At 43.9% G+C, this 27,321-nt stretch overlaps 2 protein-coding genes and 1 pseudogene across 6 annotated transcripts; all 3 read left to right on the top strand.

Annotated features, from left to right (window-relative positions):
• Window positions 1–1,134: 1,134 nt before the first annotated feature.
• Window positions 1,135–3,883, top strand: LOC139558619 (perforin-1-like). 2 transcript variants are annotated; one of them, XM_071373859.1, is made up of 3 exons: window positions 1,135–1,223; window positions 1,667–2,211; window positions 2,440–3,883. In XM_071373859.1, the coding sequence occupies exons 1-3, from the start codon at window positions 1,221–1,223 to the stop codon at window positions 3,659–3,661; spliced, it is 1,770 nt and encodes a 589-aa protein (XP_071229960.1). In that variant the 5' UTR covers window positions 1,135–1,220; the 3' UTR covers window positions 3,662–3,883. The 2 variants fall into 2 exon arrangements, with proteins under 2 accessions (XP_071229960.1, XP_071229961.1); XM_071373860.1 differs by having other exon boundaries at window positions 1,207–1,315.
• A 4,468-nt stretch (window positions 3,884–8,351) lies between these two features.
• On the top strand, window positions 8,352–10,054 carry LOC139558904 (uncharacterized; annotated as a pseudogene).
• An 862-nt stretch (window positions 10,055–10,916) lies between these two features.
• On the top strand, window positions 10,917–26,822 carry LOC139558621 (tripartite motif-containing protein 66-like). 4 transcript variants are annotated; one of them, XM_071373863.1, is made up of 18 exons: window positions 10,917–11,099; window positions 11,373–11,573; window positions 11,857–11,945; window positions 12,060–12,195; window positions 12,361–12,478; window positions 16,038–16,154; window positions 16,355–16,469; window positions 17,362–17,538; window positions 18,148–18,259; window positions 18,458–19,599; window positions 20,067–21,398; window positions 21,706–21,809; window positions 21,981–22,113; window positions 22,196–22,386; window positions 24,844–24,949; window positions 25,588–25,656; window positions 25,927–26,070; window positions 26,346–26,822. In XM_071373863.1, the coding sequence occupies exons 2-18, from the start codon at window positions 11,396–11,398 to the stop codon at window positions 26,556–26,558; spliced, it is 4,476 nt and encodes a 1,491-aa protein (XP_071229964.1). In that variant the 5' UTR covers window positions 10,917–11,099; window positions 11,373–11,395; the 3' UTR covers window positions 26,559–26,822. The 4 variants fall into 4 exon arrangements, with proteins under 4 accessions (XP_071229964.1, XP_071229966.1, XP_071229965.1 ...); XM_071373865.1 differs by having other exon boundaries at window positions 26,350–26,822; XM_071373864.1 differs by having other exon boundaries at window positions 17,362–17,508.
• The last annotated feature ends 499 nt before the right edge of the window (window positions 26,823–27,321 follow it).

Here is a 27,321-nt window from a genome sequence, read left to right on the forward strand (position 1 = left end):
AAATACAAAGAAACAGATGATGATGATACTGTAATGTGGAGAATTTACACTGCATGTATAATGGTCTGGTTAGGTAACATTTACCATGAAGAGCAATGTATCAGCAATGCTATGTTACTGTACTGTCATCGTGACTTAACGTTTCAACTAGTAGTACTACTGGCAGTAGTTTATCCTGTAGGAGAATGTGAATGTCCCAGTACTGTGGTAAAGCAAATTGACTAGTTGATTTAAAAATGTTGATAGACCTTCAATCATTTTGAATTGTAATAGGAGATGTGTAGTAGCTACACTACCGTATTCTTCATGCACACAAGCTGTACTCACTGCACCTGTGCTCTGACTGAACAAATAATGGAACCACTTAGCTACACTGCTAACCTCATGTGATGATATGTCAACTTTTACATTATGAACATGTGCTCCTGTAACACAAAATACACAGATGGGACATCATCAAATGTAAGCGGCTGCATATATTTTCAAAACATTGCATATTTCAAAATGCTGGACGTGGCCTGGCCAGGCTAGACTATAGGCCTACAGTATCATCACACCATTCGCTAATCATCAGTCGAGCCCTACGATAAACATATTTTTTCCCCCTCAGTTTTTAAGCTTGCCCTCCCCCACCTTCCCCTCAGCAACCAGTTCAGTTTCCATCTCTGCTCTTTGTGGCTGCAGTGGTTTATTTTGCAACATTAAGGAGAACCCAGTGCAACATCCATGCATTCTGAAGTCACTGACACCCACAGGGTTACACTGCTGTCCAAGCTGGTTCACGAAGCGCTCTGTACCAGTAATGGTGGCTGTGGTGAGGGTAAAGTGTGAGAAGAGTGTGTGTGAATGACTCAAAAGAAGATTTGTTAGATAAAAAAATTACAGAGCAAGAACATCATTGAAGGTATTACTGTCCAAGTAAAATGAAAGCATATGAAATCATCCTTAAATATTTTTTACTTGAAACAGAACCATATCTTGCATAACCAAACTCCTAAAACTCTTAGTTGTTGCATTCTAATGCTAAAGCCACCAACTGACTTGTCACCCAATTACAACAGAGGAGAATGTGCTTTTTTTTTTTGCATTGAAATTTGGGGTTTGCCACTAAATATTCTGTGAAAATGACCAGCAAAAAAACCTCAAGCCATCCAGCAGTGTATTTAAAGGCTCTTCTCTCTCATCCAATATAGAATCAAGAAACAACTGTCTTCGAGCACATGGTATGATATGAAGTCTCAAACTTTATACATGTTATCTTTTGATCTCTAGTCATAAAACCTGAAGGACAACAATTATTCATACAGATCTTAAGGTATATTGTCCTATTTCTTAAAACTTTATTTCATGTGCACTGTACTGTAATTGATAAGTACTTAGTGCTTGGAACAGCACATTTAGTACAACACATTAGTACAACACATTTACTCATAAATTACCATTACAAGCTCACTACAGTGTGTCACTACAGTGTGTGGTGGCAGGTAGCCTAGCAGTTAAGAGCATTGAGCCAGTGACCGAAAGGTTGCTGTTTCAAATCCCAGAGCTGACGCTGACTAGGTGAAAAATCTGTTGATGTGCTCTTGAGCAAGGCACTTAATCCTAATTGCTCTGGATAAAAATGTCTGCTAAATGATTTTGATTACTTCTACTTTTTTCTTTTAAGAGGGTGATGAAGGAGCTGTGTCTACTTTTACTGATCTGCTGGGCAGGCACACTCCAGTGCCTGGCAGGGAGTTTGAGGGGAAAGATTCCTGGCAAGCCACAGGAATGTAAGCAGGCCGAGTTTGTCCCTGGTTACAACCTGGCAGGGGAAGGTTTCGACATTGTGAAGATGCAGCGAAAAGGTTCTTATGTGATCGACATGGAAAATTGGGAGAGGGAGGGAGACACTTGCGAGTTAGGTGTCAATTTCTATTTGGGTGGAGTAAAACAGAAGCTTCCAGCAGCCATGGCAAACTGGAGAGCCCTCACCGACTGCAAGCGGGAGGTCTCAAGCAGCATCTATGAATCCAGTGAGTCCCTCATCAATACCACAACTTCAGCCGTGACCAACAACTGGAAACTTGGCCTGGACCTTGAGATGAAGGGAGTAAAGTTCAATACAATCATTGGAGGGACAGATTCCAGAGAAGCAACATATGTCATTGCAAAGTCGAAGCAGGACAGATACAGTTTCACCAGGCATGAAGTCCATTGTAGCATCTACAGGTGATGCACTTAACTTCAGCGACTAAACTAAAAGATTCTTAAAGAGACTGTAATATGAGGCTAATATGATGCTTTTCATGAATATTGTGTATCCATTGCATGATAAGTTCACATACAATACCATCACATGCTTACCAATTGCGTTCAACTTAACTGCTATTAAAGACTAAAATACAACCGATTATTGTTAAATGTTAACCACAAACCATTGTCACTTTTTTTCCTCAGATATAGCCTGGTCGAAGATCCTCCTCTTCACAAACAATTTCTGAATTCGGTGAAGAAGCTCCCCACTGTTTATGACCTCAATTCTAAGCCGGCCTATAGAAACCTGATAGACACATACGGCACTCATTTCACCTCTCAAGTCAACCTGGGAGGGAAAGTGAGCGCTGTAACTTCCATCAAGTCTTGTCAGGCGACTATGAACGGACTGACAATCACTGCAGTGAAGGACTGTCTCGATGTCGAGGCCTCCTTGTCATATCAATTCATCGCTAGTTTGACCGCCGAGCTTCACTACTGTAATGAACTAAAGAAGAAACTTGGCACCAACCAAAGTTTCAACAGCATGTTCAGTGACCGCCACTCAGAAATTAAAGGAGGGGTAGTAAATGGAGGCGACCTGCTGTTCTCAGGTGCGTTGGGCGCAAAGGCCTACAAAGAGTGGCTGGAGTCCTTGAAAACAATCCCTGACGTGGTGCACTACTCCCTTAAGCCCCTTCACTTCCTGTTGAAAAGTGAACATCCTGCTCAACCTGGGCTGAAGAAAGCAGTGGAGGAGTACATCCTTGAAAACGCCCTGATAAAGAAATGCTCAGGGTCCTGTCAGATAGGTACGAGGACCAGCAAAAGGGATCACTGTGCCTGTGTCTGCAACAGTGATCAGAGCATCAAGTCCAACTGTTGCCCTGCTGGGAAAGGCCTGGCCAGGCTGCAAGTCTATCGTTTGAGAGCAAAGGGCCTATACGGGGACATCTTAACCAAAACGGATGGTTTTGTTGAGATCTCATATGATAAACAAGTCAAACTCACTGAAGTGATCAAAGATGACGACAATCCCGTTTGGCCAGAGAGCTTTGAATTCGGACCCATCCATATCAACTTTGCCACCAAACTCACTTTCAAGGTGTATGACACAGACGGGGCTGTTTGGAACAAAAATGTCCTGGGTGAATGTTCCTTTGATCTGCGTAGAGGAAAGGTGAATGACGTCTGTGTGTTCAAATATGGCACATTCTTCTTCTCCTACACGGTGCAATGTGCTCCCAGCCTTGGAGGCTCACGCTGTGAAGAGTACATCCCCTCTCCTATGAGCGCCTCCCTGGCAAAAGTCTTCCACTCCAGAAATGGCATGCTGGCTGGGGAGAAGTGGCGACTTGAGTTGGGCAGGAATACCACCAATGATGCGGTTGACAAGTTTGGCTTAAAGAGATGTCATGGTGAATAAGGTATGAGGTGAGCGACGAGTTGGTGACTGCTTCGCATAGCATAGTTCAGCATTTCAGATGGTCCCTTTGGCCACAGGCAGGATCATGGTTAGATGATTAATGTGAAATTAAACTAGAGTGAAATGTGTCATGTGTTTCTGCTCGATCTGTAACATTGATAGTATGAGGAATTGCTTTGCACTGGTTTCTTTTTTTGCATTAAAGCATTGAGAAAGACAAAATATAATGTTTTAGTTTCTTTCGTCTCTCTGTTTCATAATTGTCCTTCAATTTACAAGAGGCTGAATGTATCGAACAGGAGAAAGCATCTGAGCGAGTGAAATAGCGCCCCTCTGTCTCTCTATGTGTAGGCCATCTATCTGATGCTGTCTGGTCCAAAAAGGTATGACCATGTTTGCCGCCTGTAGCGTTGAAGGCAAGGGAAGCCAGCGAGCATCTGACCACACTTGACAAAAAAAAGTATAAAACATGTGCTAATTTTACTCATCTCATATGTATATACTATATTCCACTGTATTTTAGTCAATGCCACTCCGACATCCTAACATTGATATATTTCTTAATTCCATTCTTTTACTTTTAGATATGTGTGTATTGTTGTGAATTGTTAGATACTAGTGCACTGTTTGAGCTAAGAAAACAACCATTTCGCTACACCCCCAATAAAATCTGCTAAAAATGTGTATGTGACCAATACAATTTGATTTGATTTGATATCACGGTCGCAAGGCATATGAATGAACAGGTTATAGAGCAAACACAATTATCCAGGCACATAAGATAGTAACAATGGCTTTTTGGGGGAAGGGGGGGGAATTGGCTTACCCAGTGATTTTACCTGACATACCGCTACTGATGGGCCTAGTAGTAAATATGTAATTTCACAGATTTCTTTAAATTACATTTTCATTTGGCATGAACACATCCAGGGAACCGTGTCTCAGTTCATTTTCTTCAAGCTTGGGAATGTACAGCACACCTGAGCTGTTATTGGGTTAGGAAACAAGTCAGACAAAGCATTTTGTCTTTGATAATAAAGTTTACTTTTGTTCACTTGTAGTGGCTTTAAGTGGCTACACTAGGTAAAGATAGAAAAGACACAGTAGCCTATAGTCCACAATGATGTGTATAAGTTAATACGTACAGTACCAGTTAAAAGTTTGGACACTAACGGTTTTCTTCTTGGGATGAAGGAGAGGACCAAAATGCAGCGTAGCCAGTGCTCAACATGTTTAATTAAACAATAACCATGAACACTTAACAAATAACAAAATAACAAACCGTGAAAACCGAGACAGTCCTATCTGGTGCAGAACAAACACAGACAGGAAACAACCACCCACAATCCCCAACACAAAACAAGCCACCTATATATGATTCTCAATCAGGGACAACGATTCACAGCTGTCTCTGATTGAGAACCATATTAGGCTGGACACAGAAACAGACGAACTAGACACACAACATAGAATTCCCACCCAGCTCACGCCCTGACCAACACTAAACAAGCAAAACACATAAGAACTCTGGTCAGGACGTTACAGACACACCTACTCATTCAAGGGTTTTTCTTTATTTTAATTTTTTTTTACTTTGTAGAATAATAGTGAAGACATCAAAACTATGAAATAAACATATGGAATCATGTATTAACCAAAAAAGTGTGAAACAAATAAAAATATATTTTAGTTTTTAGATTCTTCAAAGTAGCCACCCTTTGCCTTGATGACAGCTTTGCACACTCTTTTTTAAATTTTGTTTTAGGTTTTTAGGTTGTTCCTAACCTAGCATTTGTATGTTTGTTATATATACATATATATATATTAGAAGATTTTGAAATGAACACTGACCTTCTACTTAATCTAATAACCATGTGCATGCTATGTATTACTTTGGAAAGGAAAGAGAAAGGGGGATACCTAGTGTGTTGTACAACTGAATGCATTAACTGAAATGTGTCTTCTGCATTTAACCCAACCCCTCTAAATCTATTGTAAGTCTTCATTAAGCTTGTTTGGTTCACCCCAGAGAATTTTGAACTCTCAGGAGTCAGGTATGTAGTGTCTCTTCCAACTGATAGAGGGCAGTGTTTACTCGGAATTCCATAGGTCAGGTGATAATGTACACTACATACCCTTCAAATTTGTGGATTTGGCTGTTTCAGCCACACCCGTTGCTGATAGGTGTATAAAATCAAGCACATAGACATGCAATCTCCATAGATAAACATTGGCAGGAGAGTGGCCCGTACTGCAGAGCACAGTGACTTTCAACGTGGCACCACCATAGGATTCCACCTTTCCAACAAATCAGTTAATCAAATGTATTGCTGCCCCAGTCAACTCTAAATGCTGTTATTGTGCAGTGGAAACGTTTAGGAGCAACAACGGCTCAGCCGCAGAGCCACAAGCTCACAGAATGGGACCGCTGAAGCGAGTAGCATGTAAAAATCGTCTGTCCGGCCATGGAAACCCATTCCCTACCGAGTTCCAAACTGCCTCTGGAAGCAACGTCAGCACAAGTACTGTTCGTCGGGAGCTTCATGAAATGGTGTTCCTTGGCCGAGCAGCCGCACATAAGTTTTAGATCACCATGTGCAATGCCAAGCGTCGGCTGGAGTGGTGGTTAGCTCACCGCAATTGGACTCTGGATCATGCTTCACCCTCTGGCAGTCCGACGGACGGATCTGGGTTTGGCATATGCCAGGAGAACGCTACCTGCCCCAATGCATAGTGCCAACTGTAAAATTTGGTGGAGGAGGAATAATTGTCTGGGGCTGTTTTTCATGGTTCGGGCCCCTTAGTTCCAGTGAAAGTAAATCTTAACTCTACAGCAAACACAATGACATTCTAGATGATTCTGTGCTTCCAACTTTGTGGAAGGCCTTTTCTGTTTCAGCATGACAATGCCCAGGTGAACAAAGCAAGGTCCATACAGAAATGGTTTGTCGAGATCGGTGTGGAAGAACTTGACTGGCCTGCACAGAGCCCTGACCTCAACCCAATTGAATACCTTTGGGATGAATTGTAACACCGACTGTGAGCAAGGCCAAATCGCCCAACATCAGTGCCTGACCTCACTAATGCTCTTGTGGCTGAACGGAAGCAATCCCCACAGCAATGTTCCAACATCTAGTGGAAAGCCTTCCCAGAGGAGTGGAGGCTGTTATAGCAGCTAAGGTGGGAACAACTCCATATTAATGCCCATGATTTTGGGATGAGATTTTCAACGACCAGGTGTCCACATACACTACATGGTCAAAAGTATCTCTAGTGCCTAGTTGCCACTGGAAAAATGTCAGCCTTAGTAGCGGGGTGGTTAGGACTAGCCACTAGTTCACCTTTTGAGCTATTTATGTATTGATGGTTAGAGTTGCAGTCTGACCCCTTAATCCTAATTTTTGGGGGATGTCTGTATAAGGACTGAAATTAAAGAAAATATAACTGTTCCTCTGTGGAGATGGGAGAACCTTCCAAAAGGACAACCACATCTGCAGCACTCCACCAATCAGGCCTTTATGGTAGAGTGGCCAGACAGAAGCCACTCCTCAGTAAAAGGCACATGACAACCCGCTTTGAGTTTGCCAAAAGGCACCTAAAGGACTCTCAGACAATGAGAAACAAAATTCTCTGTTGAAACGAAGATTGAACTCTTTGGCATGAATGCCAAGCATCATGTCTGGAGGAAACCTGGCACCATCCCTACGGTGAAACATGGTGGTGGCAGCATCATGCTGTGGAGATGTTTTTTAGCGGCAGGGACTGGTAGACTAGTCAGGATCGAGGGAAAAATTAACGGAGCAAAGTACAGAGAGATCCTTGATGAAAACCTGCTCCAGAGCCTCAGACTGGGGCGAAGGTTCACCTTCCAACAGGACAACGACCCTAAGCATACAGCAAAGACAACGCAGGGATGGTTTCGAGAAGTCTCTGAATGTCCTTGAGTGGCCCAGCGTCGTCCGGGTTTGGCCAGTATAGGCCGTCATTGTAAATAAGATAAAGGTTAAATAAATAAATACAAAAATAAACATAGGTCCTTCAACAAAGTACTGAGTAAAGGGTCTGAATAGTTATGTAAATGTGAAATTTCAGTTTTTAATTTTTAATACATTTGCTAAAATTTTGAAAAAGCTGTTTTTGCTTTGTCATTATGGTGTATTGTGTATAGATTGATGAGGGGAAAAAACGATTTAATACATTTTAGAATAATGCTGTAACCTAACAAAATGTGGAAAAAGTCAAGGGGTTTGAATACTTTGTGAATGCACTGTAACAGTTTATCAAGGATAACTCTGGATAAGAGCGTCTGCTAAATGACTAAAATGTAAATGTAAAATGTAACTGCCAGCATTTTAAATGTTCCTAATCTTACCTTCTGGTAACTTTACACAGTGGGTACTGAAGGCTGATGCATCGCCCACAGTCTTCAAAATGGTCCCGCAGCCAGGAGGAAGAAGAAGGTGGGAAATTCCTAGAGGAAAGGGCAAACAGACTGTCATAAGCCTACAGACTAGGTAAGAAAACTTAACAATCAAAAATGTGTTAATCGCGTGTGGATATGGAAGTACGGTGTCCGGTGTGATTGTAGTCGTACACTTTATGATTATAAACTATGAGTCGCTATTGTACATGTAGCGCAGAGCTGTGATCCGTGATAATAGTCATCTTCCCTTTTTTCTGAGGTCCCGCTATCTGAAAGTGGAACAAGACAGCCAGAATGGCGCACAACAAGAAACTGAAGACAAAAATATAGGTAGTGGAGAACAAGTTCATTGCTCTGAGACACCCAATTGGGAACCGAATAGTCAGATGGAACAGGGCACAGTCCCTCCCTCCCCACAGGGAATATCTGCACCAACTGTCAAAACACCACAGAGTCCCCCTCAACACCCATCAGGCACTTCACCTGGAGACCCTCCTGGCTCTCCATCCTCTCCCTGTCCTCATTCCCCATCGCAACACATGCTGCGCCTCCCTCCACCTCCCGGCTTCTACCTGCACAAGGAACACAACTATGCTCAGCACTGTCCCCTGGTGTGGTGGAAGTGTTATGAGAGAGCCACCGACAGCCTGGAAAAGTCCCTGCGGCTGCTCAGTGCGGCCAGGCGGAGGGAGAACCGGCTGCGGCATGCGCTCCTGCGCCTTAGAGAAAATCTTCTGAAACACACCCTGCTTCGCTCACGGGACAGAGCTAAGGGCAGGGGAGGTCGAATTCAGGGGTTGGAGAGGAGATGGAGATAGGGCAGGAGGAGGTGCCAACCTGGCTGAGCCAGAGGAGACTGAGATGGATGAAGTGCCAGAGGACTTGGGGTTTAAGAGGAGGGGGGTTACTACTTCTACTGTGGAAGAGGGCGAGAGGACGATGGGGTTAAAGTGTCCGGGGGAAGCTCTCGGATAAGAAAAGGTGGACAGGGAACTGTGGATGATGGCTCTTGGAGCTCTTGCGTTGATGAGAGGGAGAAAGAGGGTCGAAGAGGAAGACGAATTCCAAAGAAGGCTCGAGGTCGAAAGATTGGAGAGGCCACAACATGTGGAGGAGCGCCACAGCAAATCTATGAAAGCTACTACTGTCACTGTGGCGCATCTGAGAGTGGTGGAGGTGTGCTGGTAGTCAAGGTAGCGCTGCCACCTGAGAAAGGGGTGAAATCTGGCATGGAACTTCATGGCAAACCCTCAGCTGTCCATCCCCCTGTTGCAAACACAATCACAGGTGGGCCTGCAGCAGATACAGGCACAGCCCTCGGGCAGAACAGCACCGCAGGATACCCACAGCCGGGTTCAGTTTCTGCAGCCTGGCCCAGCCTCCCAGCAGGGGCTACTCCTCACAGACCTGAACTGCATAGAAGCAGAGCCAGCGGACAGCCAGCAGCAGGAGGAGCAACTGCTCTTAGTGCCTGTACCCTCCGAAGACTGGCTAAAGAGCACAGTTGGGATGGAGGGAGTGGCAGAAGAGGTGGGAGCACAAACCATATTAGTGTCAGAGGTGTGATTTCCCAGAGACTTGTTGGAGGACAAGGGTCTGTGCTTAGAGGGTAAGGGTAGAGGACTGAGGCTTATATTACCCACTGATGGACAGCGAGGCCATCGCTCAGACATCAGGACTACTGTGGTGACCAGTGATGTGAGGGAGAGCTGAAAAGAACACTTTGAAGGGTTTCAGCTCCAGCTTAGCAGTGAGTTTGTTGACTGAAGGCTGTATTACATTAACGGGCCAAAGGGCGGAAGCCTTTATGTAGAGAGTGCAAAGGTGTCAGCATACTGTTGTGTTTTATGTACTAAGATGATGGTATGCTAACTTATAACTTAATCAGATGAAAAAGGAGCCATTTAGCAGGCCAAATAAGTCAGTCATATTCTTACCATGTAACACAAAATGCTTCATAAAATGTTTAACAATTTGCATTCCATGTGCTCACTTCACTTAGGCTTGTGTAGTAGAGCATACAAAGTGGAATTGAAAACATGACAGTATTAATCAAATAAATCATGCTCAATTACACATTTCATTGCCTGTACTTACAATTATTACAGTATTAATCGAATAATGTATAATAATTTCACCATCCGTAGGCCAAAGACTTTGTTCATGCTTACACATTTTGGTTGCGTGTCCACTCGCACCTCATCAGGCAAATGACATTTATATGGGTGGATCCCAAAATAAATGCATAAATGAAGTTTGTTGTGAAAAAACATGATAGATAAAACGATAAGTTGCATAATGTTTTTAAATGTGTGCATGCTTATCTCCTCCGACAGAAAAAAGCTGATACAAAGGGTCTGTGGCAGATTCATCCTCGAAATGTGGCTATCGGAGGAATAGACACATCCGTTTGCCTACTAACGCATTGACCTTTTATCGGTTTTCGGGTCATGGAGGAGAGAGGATGGAGGAGAGAGGATGGAAAAAGTCCCTAGATGTAGCCTGCCTGGTGCCTTTCCACACAACCCTCTCATGTTGTTGCTCTGTCTTTAAAGGGGAAATTTGTGATTGCTATGTATATTTATGGACTTTTAATTTCATGATATATAGCCATTGTTCCTCATGATCTTAGTTCAACTGTCCAACCCCATCAGAACCCAAAGTATACACTTGTTGTACTCCTTTGTAATTGTAAACTAACACTGTATAGACTCAAAACATGGTTTAAAATAAAATTGTATATAATAGATGGTCAGGCCTTGCATACACAGTTCTGTCTATAAATTTTGTTCAGCCCCATCCCGCATTTGTTTACCGAAATAGTGGCGGGGTTGTTTCGTTATTGTTTGAACTGCAGATTGCCCCTTCGATTTAGGATTCGGTAATTGAGAGTCGCAATAACGCCACAGAAAGAACACACGTTTTTATTTTTCTGCCTTTGCGCCACATAACATGTTTGTTGGAGTCTGAGGCAAGCTGGTTACCGCTGGCTAATTTTAATACAATCGTTTTAATGTAAGTTAAAGCCGAATGACTAGACTTTAAGTTGCTCGTCATTAACTAGCCAAGTGTCGCGTGGAAATTGATTTGACGTCCTTGCTACAAACGTTACTAGCTAGTCTCACTATCTCAAGTCATAAGACGTGGCCATAAACCATTTAACGTTACCTCAATATGCTAAAAGTAAACGAACTGTGCCAGTGTGACCCCAGGTGAATGCTTAGTGTCATTGTACGCATTTCACTTTTAATAACCCACCTTTTTGTTTCATGGTGATTACCCGGGTAGACGGTTTATAATCGTTTGGTGAAATGGTATCTCCGAGAGCTGACAGGGGGACAACCGCGCCTGTAACCGTGCGACCACTGTGGCCCCTCGATGTTTGTGGTTTGTGTTGTATGGAATTGAAGCCTGACAGAAATCCTCAACTCCTACCATGCCTACATTCTGTGTGTCGGGAGTGTGTTCCCCTAAGTGATTTCAAGACAGGTGAGCCATGTTGAAAGATGTCACACTATTTAGAAACTATTAAGAATTTTAGTGATTAGGTTGCATTTAGTATAACTAGGCTGAAGAGACTTGACCACGGATCAGATTCAGTCTCTGACCAGTCTGATTCACAGTTGGTCCAATAATTAAAAGATGCCACACATGGACTAATCAAACCATTTCTGTGGTAAACGTGTAAGTCTGTTCAAGACATGAAAAAGTGATTGCAGACAAGCATTCCTGTCCATCCTGTGAATTGAATATCACTTCCATTTTCTCCTAGAATGTCCGGTCTGTGGAAGGCAATACACTTCTTCCGAAATCATTGACAATCCTTTCCTCCCTAGCTTCACCACTGATTCAAAACCCTGGGTAGGTAATGGATGGGTGCTGCTGTGAATGACAGTGAACAAAATAATATTTATCACTCAATGTATTGTTGGCTATGAATGGAATGAAAGCTGATATGATACCCCTCTCTTTCAGTGTGGGGGTTGTGATGAGCCTGTGGTCTGTGGCTGGTGTGTAGAATGTGGCGAACCGCTCTGCTCTGACTGTGTGGCAGCCCACAAGAGGGTGAAGTTAACACGCAACCATAATGTCCTACCCCAATTACCTCCAGGTACAACCTTCTGCCATTATGTCAGACCAGGCGATGACCACAAACATTTAGCACTGGCCAATTAAACTTTTTAATCCAATGGAACACCTTATTCAAAGCAGTGTTAACGCCCGCAGTTGGATATTTATTAGCTGTCAGTGATGGCGTGAAATGTTCGATCTCCAGGTTTCAGCAGGACGGCGTTGTGTCCCATCCATAAGAGAGAGCAGATGAAGCTTTTCTGTGTGACTTGTGATCAGCTGACTTGCCGTGATTGTCAGCTAACCTTCCACAAGGAGCACAAGTAAGATTTCCCTCAAGCACCTCCAAATAAAATTGTATTTGTCACATGCGCCGAATACAACAGGTGTAGACTTTATCATGAAATGCTTGCTTACGAGCCCTTCCCAACAGTAAAATATACAGGAATGGAGCTATATACAGGGAATGGAGCTACAGTGCATTCACAATGTATTCAGACCCCTTGACCTTTTCCTAATTTTGTTACGTTACAGCCTTATTCTAAAATGGATAACGTATTTTTCCCCCCCTCAATCTACTCACAATACCCCATAATGACAAAGCAAAAACAGGTTTAGAAATTTTTGCAAATGTAATAAAAATTCAACTAATCACATTTACATAAGTATTCAGACCCTTTAGTCAGTACTTTGTTGAAGCACCTTTGGCAGCGATTACAACCTCGTCTTCTTGGGTATGACGCTACAAGCTTGGCACACCTGTATTTGGGGAGTTTCTCCCAATCTTCTCTGCAGATCCTCTCACGCTCTTTCAGGTTGAATGGGGAGCATCGCTGCACAGCTATTTTCAGGTTTCTTTAGAGATGTTTGATTGGGTTCAAGTTCGGGCTCTGGCTAGGCCACTCAAGGACATTATCCTGAAGCCACTCCTGCGTTGTCTTGGCTGTGTGTTTAGGGTTGTTGTCCTGTTGGAAGGTGAACCTTTGCCCCAGTCTGATGTCCTGAGCGGTCTGGCGCAGGTTTTCATCAAGGATCTCTCTGTACTTTGCTCTGTTCATCTTTCCCTCGATCCTGACTAGTTTCCCAGTCCCTGCTGCTGAAAAACATCCCCACAGCACGATGCTACCACTGCCATGCTTCACCGAAGGGATGGTGCCAGGTTTCCTCCAGACAACGCTGACAACGCCTGTTATAGAGGTCCTGGATGCCAGGAAGCTTGGCCCCAGTGATGTACTGGGCTGTACGCACTACTCTCTAGTGCCTTGCGGTCGGAGTGCGAGCAGTTGCCGAGCAGTTGCCATGCAGCTGCCATGCAGCTATAGAACTTTTCGAGGATCTGAAGAACCATGCCAAATCTTTTCAGTCTCCTGAGGGGGAATAGGTGTTGTCGTGCCCTCTTCACGAATGTCTTGGTGTGTTTGGACCATGATAGTTCGTTGGTGATGTGGACTCCAAGGAACTTGAAGCTCTCAACCTGCTCCACTACAGCCCCGTCGTACTCGGCCCTCCTTTTCCTGTAGTCCATGATCATCTCCTTTGTCTTGATAACAGGAGAGGTTATTATCCTGGAACCACACTGCCAGGTCTCTGACCTCCTCCCTATAGGCTGTCTCATCAGTGTCGGTGATCAGGCCTAACACTGTTGTATGATGGTGTTGGAGTCGTGCTTTGCCATGCAGTCATATGTGAACAGGGAGTACAGGAGGGGACTGAGCACGCACCCCTGAGTGGCCCCTGTGTTGAGGATCAGCGTGGCAGATTTGTTGTTACCTACTCTTACCACCTGGAGGCGGCCCGTCAAAGTCCAGGATCCAGTTGCAGAGGGAGGTGTTTAGTCCCAGGGTCCTTAGCGTAGTGTTTAGCTTTGAAGGCACTATAGTGTTGAACGCTGAGCTGTAGTCAATGAATAGCATACTCACGTAGGTGTTCCTTTTGTCCAGGTGAGAAAGGGCAGTGTGGAATGCAATAGAGATTGTGTCATGTGTGGATCTGTTGGGGTGGTATGCAAATTGGAGTGCGTCTAGGGTTTTTGGGATAATGGTGTTGTGAGCCATGACCAGCCTTTCAAAGCACTTCATGGCTACAGACGTGAGTGCTACGGGTCGGAAGTAATTTAGACAGGTTACCTTAGTGTTCTTGGGCACAGGCACTATGGTGGTCTGCTTGAAACATGTTGGTATTACAGACTTCGTCAGGGACAGGTTGAAAATGTCTGAAGACACTTGCCAGGTGGTTAGCGCATGCTCGGAGTACACGTCCTGGTAATCCGTCTGTCCCTGCGGCCTTGTGAATGTTGACCTGTTTAAAGGTCTTACTCACATCAGCTACGGAGAGCGTGATCACACATTTGTCCGGAACAGCTGGTGCTCTCATCCATGCTTCAATGTTGCTTGCCTCGAAGCGAGCATAGAAGTCATTTAGCTCATCTGGTAGGCTCGTGTCACTGGGCAGCTTGCAGCTGTGCTTCCCTTTGTAGCACATAATAGTTTGGAAGCCCTGCCACATGATCATCGGAGCCTGTGTGGTACGATTCAATGTAAGTCCTGTATTGACACTTTGCCTGTTTGATGGTTCATCGGAGGGCATAGCAGGAAGCTCTAGCCTTTAGCTCAGTGCGGATGTTACCTGTAATCCATGGCTTCTGGTTGGGGTATGTACGTACGGTCACTGTGAGGACGACGTCATCGATGCACTTATTGTTGAAGCCAGTGACTGATGTGGTGTACTCCTCAAAGCCATCGGAAGAATCGCGGAACATATTCCAGTCTGCTAGCGAAACAGTCCTGTAGCTTAGCATCTGCGTTATCTAATCAGTTCAGTATTGATTGAGTCACTGGTACTTCCTGCTTTAGTTTTTACTTGTAAGCAGGAATCAGGAGGATAGAATTATGAATTAATTTTCCAAATTGGGAGTGAGGGAGAGCTTTTTTTTATCCCCCCCTCTGGTTGCACATGCTGGTAGAAATGGATTTAAGTTTCCCTGTATTAAAGTCCCCGGCCACTAGGAGCGCCGCCTCTAGATGAGCATTTTCTTGTTTGCTTATGGCCTTAAGGTTGGTTGAGTGCGGTCTTAGTGCTAGCATCGGTTTGTGGTGGTAAATAGAGGGCTACGAAAAATATAGATAAACTCTCTTGGTAGATAGTGTGGTCTACAGCTTATCATAAGGTACTCTACCTCAGGCGGACAAAACCTTGAAACTTCCTTAATATTAGATGTCGTGCAACGGCTGCTGTTTACAAATAGACACAGACCGCCACCCCTTGTCTTACCGGAGGCAGCTGTTCTATCTTGCCGATGCACAGAAAACCCTGCCAGCTGTATGTTATCCATGTCGTCGTTCAGCCACGACTCGGTGAAACATAAGATATTACAGTTTTGAATGACCGTTTGGTAGGATAGTCTTGATCGGAGCTCATCCAGTTTATTATCCAATGATTTCACGTTGCCTAATAGGACTGATGATAGAGGCGGATTACCCACTCACCGTCGGATCCTTACAAGGCACCCGACCGACGTCCCCGTTATCTCTGTCTCTTCTTCATGCGATTGATGGGGATTTGGGCCTTGTCAGAATTAAGTTATTTGCGTCTGACTCATTAAAGAAAAAATATTCCAGTGCGAGGTGAGTAATCGCTGTCCTTCTATCCAGAAGCTCTTTTCGGTCATAAGAGACGGTGGCAAAAACATTATGTACAAAACAAGTCACAAATAATGCACAATAGCACAATTGGTTAGGAGCCCGTAAAACGTCAGCCATCTCTTCCTGCGGCATTCTAAATATGCATATGGAGACCATAGATGTCATCAGTTCCCTCATGCCTTACCTTACTACTTACTACTTGATGTTCTCTCTTTCTGTCATTTCTGTTTATTTCCTCTAGGTACCAGTTTGCCCAGGACGCTTTACAAGAGCAGAGGAAATGCTTACAGTATCTAATCGAGACTGTGAGGATGCAGAGAGGGACTGTGCAACAGAACCTACAGGACCTGGATGGACGGTCAGTTAACGCGTTTGTGTCTGGGTGTGCGTGAATGAAAATGATGATGGCGGCACACCAATTGTTCAGGAGTCTGCTGTATCAAAGACAGTATCCAAGTCTCACTGGGTCTGTCATTGTTGATCGGTTCATTTGTGGTCATTTAGTCCCATGATAGAATGAATAAATGTCATAGCTAGCTGTGTCAACTTTTCCCCCAGGCTGTCTGACTTGGAGGATCTGCAGGAGAGTGTGAGGACAGAGGTCAAGGATATCCTCAAGGGCATCTGGAGTGTCCTAGTGAAGAGGGCCATGCAGCTTTCCAGGGAAATGCAGGTAACATTTCACACACATCAGATTGGCGGAATCTGGTCTCTTGGCCCTTCCACCCATACGGAAGGGTGGTTCACGCTCAGCCCAGTCAAAGCTCTTCTGTCCTCATACTCCAATAGTGGAACCAGCTTCCCCCTGAAGCTAGGACAGCAGATTCCCTGCCCATCTTCCGAAAACATCTGAAACCCTACATCTTCAAAGAGTATCTTAAATAATCCCACAGCACCTCCCAGCGTGACTAAAATGTAAATGTTATGTAAATCACAGATGTCAATAATGCCATGCGTTGTGATGGACCATTTGCTTTGCTAATTGCTCTTGCGGGGCCTCACCATGTTAGGCTGTGCATTGGACATAATTTCTCTTGTCAGTAGGCATGTTTCCATTGATGCAGGTTAATTCGACAAAAGCAACGTCGCCCCCAAAAAAACAGACGTGTAATGGAAACGGCAGCTATAGGAGAAATATTCTAAACATTTTTGTCCATTCGACAACAATTCAGAATTAGGGGTTAATTATAAACCTCAAAGCCGAATTAGCTTTAGTATGGAGATAGCAACCCTACCCACATGCTCTACCAGTAAAGCACTTTTCTTTTACCAGTTTGTATTTTGTTCATACTTTCTCACTGCTGAACCAACCAAGTTGTAGACCAAATTAGTCTGAGGGACTGAAGATGATGTTTAGACTGCTGAGCTAAAGCCCAGGTATCTTCAGGTCTCAGATGAGGTTACTGCTCATGCAACTTGCAAGTCAACTTAATTCCCTGAGTCAACCCAGTCCTGCCAATGAAAAATCACTGTTTTGTCCACAGAGTCCAGCCAGCTGTGTAGATAACTTGATGCTGCACTCTATATTTGAATGATTGGTAATTGTCTCATTGTTTGTTGCCTAGGATCACTGTTGGAAGGAGAGTGAGTGTGTCACAGAGAGACAGGCCCATCTTAGGAAGCTGGGAGAGAGGCAGACATATGTGCTGGCCTTCACGGAGAAAGCCCTGAAGAGTGAGGATCGCACCTCCCTGCTATCCTGCAAAAGATGGGTAGATAAAAAGTCCAATCTAAGATCAAAGGTAACTTAGAATTACACTGAAGAAACACTCTGGTAAATATATAGGTAACATTAGAGCGAATACATGCTACTGCCCTGATCTGTTACCGTAAAACTTCAATTAATAGCCCAGCATTTATTTGCTTCACTGAACATTATTAGATTATTATCTATTTCCTTAATGCACACAGCTTTTGCTCAATAAAATATGGAAAAGACAACCATGCTGTCTATTGTGACCAGTATAAACATTCTAATTACAAATCCATCGCGAATCAGACTTGCAAAGACTAGGCTGCCTATCATACACCCTCAGTTTTGGGCTTCATGGCGCCATGGCTAGCAACGATGACAGAAATAAAAATTTAAAAAAAACAAGTTTTAATGCACATGACTGGGAATATCAGCTGTGTCCGTGGCAACCTTGTTAAACAGTATTATTATTATTATTTTTTTTTGAAACGGGTGTTTATTGGCCGAAATGTGTGCCGAAGCCCGGCTATTAAAAGGGAGACTGCGTTTAGTTGAAGTTTTTACGGTACATAAAAATGAATCTTGCCTTTCTTGACCCACCAGTGCTCAAGTTGTCTCACCATCTTGTTTCCTACCATCCTCTTCTTTCCCCTTTTAGATCCACTCTGAGCTGCAAGGCGTTCTAGGCAAAAAACCCAGCGCAGTGTCTACAATGAAGGAGCTGAAGCTCCACTGTGGCCAGGACGTCCACCAAACCCTTGGATGTTTTGGTACGTATCAAAGCAATGTGATTTTTGATGCGTCTAGATTTGTCGGAGTTATGAATAATGACATCTCTATGCAGTGATATTACTTTTTTGTTGGCTTCATGCTGCCAGAAAGATTTTGTTACAGCTTAGAGAAAAATAGTAGAAGATGGTGGAAGTTGCACTCTTAATTAATGTGTATGTCATTCTGTTTTCGTTCAGGGGAAATTGTGACTAAGGAGGTTCCGTTTGCTCGGTTAAACCTGAGAAAGACTCTGGTTTGTCCCATTCAAATCAATCCTCCCAAATGTTCTCTGGAACAGCAGAGAAACGGCAGAGCATCCTCAACATTGTCACCTTCATCCCAGGAAACCTCCAGTATGTCAGCGGGAAATGCTCCCCTCTCCCAATGTCAACCAACACTAATGCGCTCGCTTTCTTGCCCCCGGTCCTCCCCCTATCCACATGAACCAGAGAGACTGTCATTTTACCACTTTTCCCCTGACTCTCGCGGACCCTCTTTACAGGCACTATCCTCTTCCCGCTCTGACAGCCCTCTGTCCTTGTTCTCTACGTCTGCTGTGAATGCAACAGGTCCCCAGCGATGTGCTGTAAACACGGAAAACAATGACTGCTCGTCATTATCAGGGATTGCACTGGACACCCCTGTCCCATATCACGGGTATCAGGGTGGCTCCTCAAAGTCTGACCTGATGGAGGAACTTGTTTCCCGGGCCTTTCATGTCAAAAGGAAAGCAGGGGATGAAAATGTGGGTCCTCAAATTAAACGAAGTTGTTTGCAGCCCTTGAAGGTACCAGCGGACACCTCCTGTGAGAGGGTTCCCCCTATATGTGCTGAAAAGCAGGCTGGGGACGTGGCTGCTACCGTTGTCATAGAAAGAGAAGCTACACCCAACATTACGGACCAGAATGCAACGGCTCCAGTGTACAGACAAGAAGCTACTAAGGCTTCAGGCAGCCGTCAATCACATTTGGTTGGTGGCAGGAGTGTCAAGACGGCCAATCAGGTGGTTTTAGCTCCCTTCACACTCCCTGTCACCGGGAACTCTGTCACTTGGGGCATGTCACCAGCTAATGCCACTCTTTTTCCTGGTACTGTGAACACTCCCCCCAGCTTTGGATGTGTAAGGGCTGTCCCCCCATACTTGGTTTTGTCCAACAGCGCTCCAGTTTCTGGTCCCACTGGCGCTGTGGGCAGGCTTGACAATGGAAGCCTGGTCTTCATTCGTAATGACGTGCCGTTTTTCAACATCTTGAGTCAAAACCAAGTGCTAGCTGGTTCTGTCCCAGGAGGACTGCGCCCACCATGTCTGCCAGACCCCACCTCTCCAAAGAGCCCTATGGTTAGTTGTGAAGAAAGGTCTTTACTGTTAATTTCTCTCTTATCTATAGTATCTCCTAGTAGTTCATATCCCATAGTAGTTTGTGTGTTCTTTTGCCTCCCATCTATTTACTTCCTCTCAAATCCATCTTCTGTCTGTTGGTCTCCCAAATCTCATTATATGCTAGTTTGTCGATTGTCCTGTTTTGTATCCTCAGTTAGGTCTTGTGTAGTTGAGTAAATAATGGAAAGTTTAAACGTTTTGCTAAATCACAATTTGGGAAACTTTGGAATGACTACTGTAGTGCTGCGTTATCTGAAGTATAAAAATTGTAGATCAGCTGTGAATAATTCATTATCAAATCTGCATTTTGTAATGTAATTGGAACGTTTTTGAAAGCATGTATTTATTGATTTAATTAAGATCACACCTCTGGCCTTTGATAGTCTTAATCTCATTAATAAGACACTATCACACCCTCTCAACAGGAAGCTCCTCAGTCCCAGTCCACTGGTCCAAAATATCCAATCAGAATTTTACAACGGGTAAAGAATAATATTTCAACAGTCCAGGACACCAAGCAGCCTGCCCAGAATGGCACTGCTCAGTCAGGATTGTGCAGAAAGGAAATTGTCAGCTCTGTACAAATGGAAATTGCCGAGACAGACGTTGACCTCATCCAGGCAGACCCAAATCCGACAGTCTTTGTCATGGAAGAATCCACGAAGACAGACATTGTCCATAATAAAACTGCCCAGCCAGACTTTGTCCAGAATGAGACCAGCCAGGCCGAACTTGTCCAGACTGCATCTGACCAGACAGTACTTTTCCAGAATAAAACAGCCCAGATGGAAGTTGTTCCTGCTCAAGTAGTTGGAATCAAGGAGGAACAAACATTACGGCCAGTTACAGGCCCAATGGAGTCTGTGACGACAGATATGCTTAACCCTGCCCAAACTGTGCCTGTCCAGATTAACCTTGTGCATTCTAACCCTGCCCAAGCTGTGCCTGTCCAGATTAACCTTGTGCATTCTAACACTGTCCAAAGCGACATTGTGCATACTGAAACTGACCAGACCTACTTTGTCAACGTAAGCACACAAGTATCTGGGATCACGATCAAGGAAGAACCGCCAGCCACAGACAGCTTATCAGTTACAGGGCTAATGGAACCCATCAGAGTGATTATGCCTGACACACTACCTACTGAAACTGTCCAGACTGACCCTGTCCACACACAAATTGTTAATGTGACTGAAATTGTGCAAAGGGATTTTTCCCGGACTGGAAACCAGCCTGAAACGGTGCAGACGGACTCTGCCTTCGTTGGAACGGTGCAGACGGACTCTGCCTTCGTTGGAACGGTGCAGACGGACTCTGCCTTCGTTGGAACGGTGCAGACGGACTCTGCCTTCGTTGGAACGGTGCAGACGGATTCTGCCTTCGTTGGAACGGTGCAGACGGATTCTGCCAGGGCAGAAACCCTGCAGAATGAAATTGTCCAGTCAAACTTCAATGAGACTGAAACCGTGCAGACGGACCCTGTCCTGACTGAACCAGTTTATGCAGTCCAGACAGACACTGTGCAGATGGAACCAGTCCACAGTGAAACTGTCCTTCCCGGCATTGTGCAGACTGCGACTCTGCAGAGGGACCTAGCCCTAACTGACAGCACAGAGATTATTCAGACAGACATGTCAACCACCAATGAGGTATCCACAAATGACACTGTCAATGTGGTCAGTGTCCCCAGCTGCACTCAGGAAGTTGAACTTGACCTCACCCTTGACCTCAGCAATGATTTCTGCTCTCAGATAGTGGTAAGTGTTTTGTTTTAAATCTACCTAGTTAATGCCCTGAATCTTAACTAACTCCAGCCTGTACAGTCTTTCTGCAGTCTCTTGCCCTTCATACCAAACAAAATTGGAAATATTTTTTATCCATTTATTTTCGTATAAACTCTTGTTGGTGTAGAGTGTAATGGTGTCGGAGTGTATTTAAACAATTTCATTTGAAGCATTTTAATGGCTAATATGATTTATTTTTATTTCATCTGAGCGCTATGGCTGTCTCACTCTTTCCCAACACAACAGTAAAATGTAAACCATTTCTCTTGCTGTCATACAGGAGGAAGATGACAATATAGCTGACAATATGGCTGATTTTGATGTCAGTGCTGCTGACAGTATTGAAGAGACTGGGTGCCAGGCGTCTGTTGGGCTTAATAGCAGGTGACAATCTTTCTATCCTTATTGTAACATTTGTCAACCAGAAAAACGGCACAAATCATTATTTTGAGCATGAATTACTTCAGTGTGATGGTGTGTAGCTTATTAATTGAGTTTGTACATGCATACATACATCATATTGTGGGTTTAACCTCAGTGCATGGCTCTCTGTAGATTTCCGCAGGTGTCTTTGCTTTGGATGCCCATCCTTGACGCCCATGTTAGCGTCCCGCCAGCCCGCTTCCGCCTCCTCCCAGGGGTCAAAGGGCAGCAAACGGTCGTTCAGGTGATCCAGACGGATGCGCCGGTAAGGCCAACTTTCACAGTGTTGGTTTGAATGTGTGTTAATATCACATTTTCTTGCTGACACTGGTTTACACATCTTCCAGCAACCAGAGTCTCCTTGCTCCTCCATGTCGAGCCCAGACAGTCTGAGGAGCACCCACCAGCTACGCCCCCTCCTGGCCAGGAGGAAACACTGCACAGCATGTAGGATGTCAGGGAATCTCACCCTGTGTGTCGTGTGTGGACGGCGCTTCCACAGGGAGTGTCACATTCCACCCATCTATTCCTTATCAACGTAAGCTTGTTTAATTAAACAACTTAATTGCATTCTGAATGAGCAGTGATTTAAAAACCAGTCAAGTTTGGATACCTACTCATTCAAGGGTTTTTCTTTATTTTTACTATTTTATACATTGTAGAATAATGGTGAACACATTGAAGCTATGGAATTACACATGGAATCATATCGTAACCAAAAAAGTGTTAAACAAATCAAAAAAATATTTTACATTTGACTTTCTTCAAAGTAGCCAGCCTTTGCCTTGATGACGGCTTTACACACTCTTGGCATTCTCTCAACCAGCTTCACAAGGAATGCTTTTCCAACCGTCTTGGAGTTCCCACATATGCTGAGCACTTGTTGGCTGCTTTTCCTTCACTCTGCGGTCCAACTCATCCCTAACCATCTCAATTGGGTTGAGGTTGTGTGATTGTGGAGGCCAGGTCATGTGATGCAGCACTCCATCACTCTCCTTTGTCAAATAGCCCTTACACAGCCTGGAGGTGTGTTTTGGGTCATTGTCCTGTTGAAAAACAAATGATAGTCCCACTAAGCGCAAACCAGATGGGATGGTGTATCGCTGCAGAATGCTGTGGTAGCCATGCTAGTTGTGTGCCTTAAATTCTAAATAAATCAGACAGTGTCACCAGCAAAGTACCCCCACACCATCTCACCACCTCCATGCTTCATGTTGGGAACCACACATGCGGAGATCATCCGTTCACCTACTCTGTGTTTCACAAAGACACGGCAGTTGGAACCAAAAATGTCACATTTTGACTCATCAGACCAAAGGACAGGTTTCCACCGGTCTAATGTCTATTGCTCGTGTTTCTTGGCCCAAACAAGTCTCTTCTTCTTATTGGTGTCCTTTAGTAGTTAGTTATTTGCAGCAATTCGACCATGAAGGCCTGATTCACGCAGTCTCCTCTGAACAGTTGTTGAGATGTGTCTGTTACTTGAACTCTGTGAAGCATTTATTTGGGCTGCAATTTCTGAGGCTGGTAACTCTAGTGAACTTATCCTCTGCAGCAGAGGTAACTCTGGGTCTTCCTTTCCTGTGGCGGTCCTCATGAGAGCCAGTTTCATCATCATACTTGATGGTTTGTGCGGCTGCACTTCAAAGTTCTGGACAATTTCTGGATTGACTGACCTTCATGTCTTAAAGTAATGCTTATTTGCTTATTTGAGCTATTCTTGCCATAATATGGACTTGGTCTTTTACCAAATAGGGATATCTTCTATATACCACAACTGATTGGCTCAAACGCATTAAGAGGGAAAGAAATTCCACAAATTGACTTAACAAGGCACACCTATTAATTTAATTGCATTCCAGGTGACTACCTCATGAAGCTGGTTGAGAGAATGCCAAGAGTATGCAAAGCTGGCAAAGAGTGGTTACTTTGAAGAATCTCAAACAAATCAATATATATTTTATATTTAATACTTTTCTTTGGATGCCATAACCCCACCGCCACCATGGGGCACTGTTCACAATGTTGACATCAGCAAACTGCTTGCCCACACGATGCTGTCTGCCATCTGGCCGGTACAGTTGAAACCAGGATTTATTCGTAAAGAGCATACTTCTCCAGCGTGTCAATGGCCATCGAAAGTGAGCATTTGCCCAGTGAAGTCGGTTACGACTCCAAACTGCAGTCAGTTCAAGACCTTGGTGAGGATGACGTGCATACAGATTAGCTTCCTGCGATGGTTTCTGTGCAGAAAATCTTCGGTTGTGCAAACCCGTTTCATCAGATTATACATGGTCTGCATTTGTGAGACCGGTTGGACGTACTGCCAATTTCTCTAAAACGACGGAGGCGGCTTATGGTAGAAAAATGAACATTATGAGAAAAAGGAAGAAACCCGCACACTGCTCTTGCTAGTGTCACTGCTCTTTATTAAGTTTACGTATCGGCCTCATAAACATTAAATTATCTGGCAACAGCTCTGGTGGACATTCCTGCAGCCAGCATGCCAATTGCATGCTCCCTCAACTTGAGACATCGGTAGCATTGTGTTCTGACAAAACTGCACATTTTAGTGGCTTTTGTCTTTTGTCCCCAGCACAAGGTGCACCTGTGTAATGACCATGCTGTTTAATCAGCTTCTTGATATGCCACACCTGGCAGGTGGATGGATTATCTTGGTAATGGAGAAATGCTCACTAAACGGGATGTTAAACAAATTTGTGCCCATAATTTGAGAGAAATAAGCTTATTGGCTTTATGGAACATTTCTGGGATCTTTTTTAAAATTTCAGCTCATGAAACATGGAACCAACACTTTACATGTTGCGTTTTTATATTTTTGTTCAGTGTATATTTATACATTTTTACTTCTTTATTACTTCAATAATTGGTTTCTTATTAGAATCTGTATTAGAGGTTTCACTGTGGGGCCCAAATAAAGCATTGAGATTTCTCTCTCTGTATTGGCCTGATGTATGTGATGCTGCTCTCCCAGTGAGAGCTGGCAGTGTATGCTGTGCCGGGACCTCTCTGATCTGGCGTTGCTGCAGGACTACAGTGGGACCGACGGGGAACTGTGTATGAGCCCTCCTGACCAAATGGTGAGCCTTTTTACTTTGTAGAGCATGTCTGGGCACGTCTGCTATCTTTCACTTGAATATGTGCATCTGTGTACACACATGACTGTGCATGCGCAGTTCTTTGTTTGAGCATGTCTACGCAGGTTTGGTATTGTTTACTGTGTCTGCTTCTAATACTTATTGACCGTGACCCTATTTTAATGGAAATTATCTGATTTTTAGATCCAGGAAATAATTTTTCATTGAAAGAAACAAGGGTAGAGTAAAAATGTCAACCATGTATTTCTGATATGACTAGGTCTTAATTGGTTATTTTAACCCAGACTCATCCAACCCAGCTTTTTTTAGTCTGGCTGTTAAATCACTATTGCTTCTGTTAGTTTGCCCACTCAAGGTGTTTTGTCTATTGTACTGTAAAGCAGTGTTACCCAACAGTACATATTTTTGTTGTGGCCCCAGACAAACTCACCTGATTCAACTCATTGAGGGCTTGATGATTAGTTGACAAGTTGAATCCGGTGTGCTTGTCTGGGGCTACAGCAAAAATGTGTGTTGTTGGGGCTACAGGAGGACTGGAGTTGGGTAACACTGGTCTACAGTGTGGATTTGCTGGACCGTGTGTGTAAACCATCTCTTACCCTTTGGGGTTAACCCTACAGAGATGTGAGCGCTTACTACTCGTCCTTTTATGCAGACAGTGCAGCGTTGTCCTCTACAGACCAGCCAAGGTAATCGACAAGTGCAACTTACTGCATTTACCTTCACATCCTCAACATCCCTCTTAGTATTGTCATGGTGTTATCTATTAAAATGTCACAACACAGACTTTTCATGTTTATTACCATGTAGGTTGCTGACAAATGAGTCCTTTTAATGAAGTATGATTGTTTTTCAACTGTGTGTGTTGAATATACTGTATACAATTGCAGTTTGATGTTAGTCAGTTGTATTGCTTTGACTCTAGAGAAAAATAGTATTGATTATCTTCCTCTCCTTAGCTCTCTTCCCGGTCTTCTCACTACATTGACATCACCATGATACGGGGACGGTTGCTACGGAAACTGGTCCCCCCTTACTGCACCCCGTCGGAATTTGTGTCCGATATCTGGCTTCTCCTCCACACACTGTTGAAGAGCGTGAAGGTGAGGAGACTCACAATGGCTGTGTCCATGTCTCAGCTCACCCTGATTTCCTATAGAGAAATGCATATGATGGCTACAGTTCCATATGTAGGCCCTCATTTCCAAATGACGACTGTTTTCTTTGTCAATCCCTTAACTCCTACCTTTTACTTTACATTATGAGACAATTTGTCAGAGCTTTGCATTTGGAAAGCGATACTCTATTGCTCTCTTTAGTCCTCAATAGTGATCTGGTTCTGTTGCTCTTTCCCCTCTCTCTCGCACACTATTCCAAGTCAGTGGACCGACTTCAGGCATTTTTTGGGAAGGAGCTGGGCAAAACGTTTGAGGGGACCCTGCACCCTTCGCTGCTCGTCAATCCCCACCAAGGGGAGGCGGGGAGGAATGCGGAACAAGAGGGGGACAAGGAGAAAGTGACCATGAGGAAGAATCCGAGACCTCTCGAGGTAGAGCGTGCAGGCGAAGACATTTCACGCAGGACTCAATGAAAGATAAAGAATGGGAAAAGAAGCCTGTATTTTTATGTATTGATTTGAATTGCTTGCTGAACATGTTTGTACATACAGTTGCCTCCAAATATAATGGAACCACACTCGTCTTTAAAAATTTGGTTTCTAAAATAACATTTCATTTTTTGAAAATGGGTTTATTTGACCGCAACTGTAGTTGGTTACAAACACTGGGGATAAAGTGTTTCAAGTGTTTTTGTGTGTGTGCATCTTTATATTTCGTATCTATTTACAATAAACATTTTTGTGTGCATCTTTTGTATACGTCTAAACTCAGTGAAAATCTTACTTGGCGCTAGTCAAACAGGACCATGGTAAGTTAAAATGTCCATAATATTACCACCACTGGGTGGCATTGGTCATCAGTAAATTGACTGAATGCTAAACATTGGTTACCCATCATATAGATCCTCCTGTCTTTGATCTTACAGAGTGGGGTAACTTAATTGCAAGTTATTTTAGCGTCTACTTGTTTTTTTTGTAGACTATAAATTGTGTTCTGTTACTTCCAAGATGATGGTTTCATATGAATTTGTGTCCTGATGGTTGATGGTTTCATATGAACTCCAACATCTGTGAATATCAAACTGATACATTTGAAGGTTTAGAGAATTATGCTATTCTGTACATAGCAGCGGAGTGTAGTGGGGCTGCAGTACACCTGAGAACTGAATTTGTATTTATCACAAATAGTAGTGCACTGGGCCTTTAATAGTGCTGTATTAGCGGACCAATATAGCGT

The sequence above is a fragment of the Salvelinus alpinus genome, chromosome 29 (genome assembly GCF_045679555.1).
Source record: "Salvelinus alpinus chromosome 29, SLU_Salpinus.1, whole genome shotgun sequence".
NCBI classification, from domain to species: domain Eukaryota; kingdom Metazoa; phylum Chordata; class Actinopteri; order Salmoniformes; family Salmonidae; genus Salvelinus; species Salvelinus alpinus.